Source organism: Morus notabilis, unplaced genomic scaffold (assembly GCF_000414095.1).
Source record: "Morus notabilis unplaced genomic scaffold, ASM41409v2 Scaffold151, whole genome shotgun sequence".
NCBI classification, from domain to species: domain Eukaryota; kingdom Viridiplantae; phylum Streptophyta; class Magnoliopsida; order Rosales; family Moraceae; genus Morus; species Morus notabilis.
Window position 1 is genome coordinate 522425 of NW_010367153.1, and position 4192 is coordinate 526616.

The 4192-nt window shown below is 34.7% G+C and overlaps 1 protein-coding gene across 1 annotated transcript; it reads right to left on the reverse strand.

Moving 5' to 3' along the window:
* Positions 1-1764: 1764 nt before the first annotated feature.
* Positions 1765-3017, reverse strand: LOC21402407 (probable 2-oxoglutarate-dependent dioxygenase AOP1). The gene is made up of 3 exons (XM_010112011.2): positions 2631-3017; positions 2189-2510; positions 1765-2062 (listed from the first exon to the last, which is right to left on the reverse strand). Exons 1-3 carry the CDS (start codon positions 3008-3010, stop codon positions 1826-1828), a joined length of 939 nt encoding a protein of 312 aa, XP_010110313.1. The 5' UTR covers positions 3011-3017; the 3' UTR covers positions 1765-1825.
* Positions 3018-4192: the final 1175 nt, after the last annotated feature.

The following is a 4192-nucleotide window of genomic DNA, read 5'->3' on the forward strand; positions in this document are numbered from 1 at the left end:
TATATATATATATACACATATATATGTTAGGTATTTTTATTAGTCGGTAATTTATTGGCAATCTTGTAAAAATTCAAAAATAGGTTCAAGAAGATTTCAGATTGCAAAAGAAGAATTCGAATCAGATTTGAAGTTAAAATTGCAGATTTTATTGAATTGAGTTTTGAAGAGATAAGGATAAAGGCTTGGTCAAAGGAAGATAATATATTGGTTGAGATTTAGAGAGATAAAGAGATAATACCCTGGTCAAAGGAAGATAAGGCATTTGTTATTTGAATTTAAATGGGATTCTAGAAAGAGATAATGTGGAGATTAAGTTGCTATTTTAAAGGAGTAATTCGGATTTAAAAAGTAGATGTATAATCCGAATATGCATTGGTTTGTTTCAATTTGGTAACTACGAGATACACTTCAAAGGCATCATCTTTGGATATATATATATATTTGTGTGTGAATGATTTTGATGGGCATTGATGTGGAGATGGCTAAGAGTATAAAAATGCCAAAAAGATGATGATGAAGTCAACGTGAAGATAAAGATGTTGGTATATATAATATTTAAATCGGATTTTGATAAGGGGTGTATAATCCGGATTCAAAAGGAGATTTAGTTTTTAGTTTGAATTTAAAAAAATGCTCAACGTGGAGAGAACATGGAGGAAGCTTTATTTAAGGTTTCATTGCAGCTGATAATGGTAGAGGTGTTTTATAGAATATTTTCATAAAAGAGTCTATGCGTTTTTTGTGAGTGTTGTGCGTTATTGAGATCGTCCTTCGGGAGAGGGATTTGTTGCTTTCGGGAGGAAGCTTTGTCGGTCGAAGGGAGTTCGCCGTGCAGTTTAGAAGACGTGTGGTGCACGCTAAACATAGTCATTGTGCGATTTCATCACAGCGGCGTCATAGTCTAAGAGGGAGTCCTTGAGTGAATAAGTCCGTCAGTGTTGTAATTCTTGAAGTATAGTGAAACTGTTTATTGTCTGGGCGTGGCCCCACAAAATAGGTGTGTGCACCGAACTGCGATACCATATTGCGTGTCTATTTTGATTTCTGCACTTTATTCTACTAGAACAATTTGAACAGTAAGAAATCTGGATCTTAATTAATTAAGTCATCTTCCAGACAATGTTCCAACATCATCTGGAACATCAGACGTAACATCAGATCTAACAATATATATACACAGAAGAGACTAATTATAGTATTAAATTATTACTAACCCCCATCTTTTACGATAAGAAATACAAGCTAACTTCAGCACTGAATAAGTCTGCCAATTTTGGCTGGCTAACGTTCCAACAATGAATTTGTATGAAAACCAATACAGAATTGTTTTTCTTTCCCATTTACGTTCTCTGAACATGCAATTGTTTTTTTTCCCCCCCTCAGTTGTTATAGGCTTTGAAAAATTAATTTGGAGAGCTTTTCTTTTTTTTCTTCAATATTTTATTACAACTTCATTAACCGGGCGTATATGAAAGTGGTACGTTCGCGTCCATATTTGGTCTGAGTTGTTGGTGTTTAATGCTAATTTTCGTTTTTTGTCTTTCTATTTTTGGAATTCACTTACTTGCTAGAGATCCTGAAAACCAAAGAATTTTCATCCATAAATAGTCTCATATTCCTTCTAATTTTTCCATTACTTCCCACAAATATTTCATAAAATAGAAACGACAATAACAAAGAACGACAGACAGACTGTTCATTATCAATCTGCCAAAACAAGGTCAAACTTTCTGAGAACATCCCATGACTTACGAAGCAGAACTAGCTAGAATATTGAATCAAATGTAAACGTTTAGGACTCTTAAAAGAGATCATGTCCTTATCAAACACCACAGTAGTCCTTGGCAGTAGATTCAATCTTCGGAGCCGCGTGATAGTGATGAAGCAGTCCATAGTGATCAAAAGACTTGAATTGCTGCGGATGTTGCTCATCAACCAGCTCATCTGGAATTTCTATGGTTCCGTTGTGGTACGAAAATAGCCCGATTGAGTATCTCGGTTTCGTCCCGGTCATGACCACTCGATGTGCAGCAGAATGTATTCTCCCATTAGTCCAAGCCTGGCCAAAACCATATAATTAAAAACACTATCCTTGTGCATACCATATTATAAAAAATAAAACTAAAGTTAGAAGTGTCAAAAAATTATTTTTTTCCAGCTTTTAGAAAGAAGTATCATCATTCACCAAGAATGCATCTCCAGCTAAAACGAGGAAAGAAGAAGGCGAGGGCTCAAATTGAATCCAATCTCCATCCCGGGTTTCGATTTCCAAACCATTGACCTCATTCTGATGAAGCACTGTTATGAAGCTCTTGTCTGTATGAGGGGCGCAACCGATACTCGATTCGTTCATCTCAGGAACTCTGTATTTTATTAGCTTCAACAAGAAAGTAGTGGATCCCAAGTGAGAATCGTAGTACTTTTCCACGCCATAGCTCTGAAACACCATTCTCTTCACCATTTTCTCCAACTCCGAAACCAGTCTCGAGTATGAAACCACAGTTTCACTATAATTAAAAGAGTATATATAAAAAAAAGAGTTAAACAAGAATAAAAGTACTAAGAATCATTATAAAAGAAAAAGAAAAAGCAAAAGAAAAATCTGCATCGAAATCTTTGTGTAGTACCAAAAATGGTTATTTCCTCCTTTAGGCCAAATGATATTGGTGAAGCTTTCACCTCCTTCTAGAGTAGTTGCGTTCTCAATTCCCATGCTTTCATGGAGAGGAGGAATCGAAGGATGGTTTCCAATATAGCCAAAGTAAGGCTTATCAGAAACGTTTTTCATCTTAATCTCTGTGGGCAAATCAAAGAGCTCTTTTAGCTCACTGAACATTGATGTGCGAAGTTGTTGAGAGATTTTGTCATACAACGCCACAAAGCAGCCATATTCTTCGAGAGCGCGCCGCACATCATTGCACACCGAGAACCAAGAACTTGTACCAGGATTCAAATTTCCCTCTGAAAAATCTATAGTAGGAATCTTTGGTAGTGATTTCACAACCATTGTTTTCCTTCTCAAAATACTCAAACTAAGGTGTTTTTTTTTTTTTTTAAAGGATCTACACTGAGGTATGTATTGCCTAACATTAATTTGTACACGTATTTATACAAGATAATCTCATTGCATTTTGCGTGATATATGCCTAATTAGTCCAAGAGATAAGGACATGACATGCTCTGAGATAAGACAGGAAATTGATCGATGAATTCGAAAATGTTGACTGTACGTTTTATCACATTCTTGGTGATCAATCGAATATTCACAGAAACTTTTGTAGCTTAATGTTGTCAAATGTCAAATATAAGCATTTTTTAACTTTACGAGATTGGGTTTTCGGATCCTAAAGTCTCAAAAGAGCTGAGGAGAAAAGAAAAAAAGAAAGAGTCAATTTGACAGAAAGGCGCTCCTTTTTTGTTATATATTTGATAATCGACTTAGACCGTAGCAGGCCCTTGTGAGAGTTAGTTTTGCTGGCTTAATTTATATATACCTCCAAGCTATAATATTAGAAAAATGCTAAGATCAATACTCTTTTTATCACTCTCTACTTTCTGTACTATTGCCGTGTGGCATCTCATTTTCCTATTAAAAGCATTAGAAAATCCATAAAAGGAGCACAAGAAAAAAAAAAGAAAAAAAAAAGTAAACAGTATGCATATATAATGTGTAAAGGAAAGGTCTTTTTCAAGATTGCCCAACGATTTACAAGGGAAAAAAAAAAAAAAAACGTATCCAACATGCATATTTAAAAAGGAAAAATTAAAAAAGAAAAGGAAAGGAAAAAAAGTATCAACGTATTTATAAACTAATACATAAGTAATAAATATTATAATGGAAATTTTTTATATTAAAAAGTGGCAAAGTTGTAATGAAGAGATAAAACAATGGTTTATAATTATGCTTTATTTTTATGGGGATGTGAAAATGACATGGGGCAGAAAGAGAAGCAAGAGAGTGAGAAATAGAGTGATAAAATGAGTGCCGATGAAATTGAGAAATGTTCTACTAGCCACATGTCTTCTCGTCAGAGCAAAAGTTAGAAGAAATGCCAAAAATACTAGCCACGTGTCTTCTCATCAGAGCAAAAGTCAGAAGAAATGTCAAAAATATGACGAGTGATAAAATGAGTGCCGATGAAATTGAGAAATGTTCTACTAGCCACGTGTCTTCTCGTCAGAGCAAAAG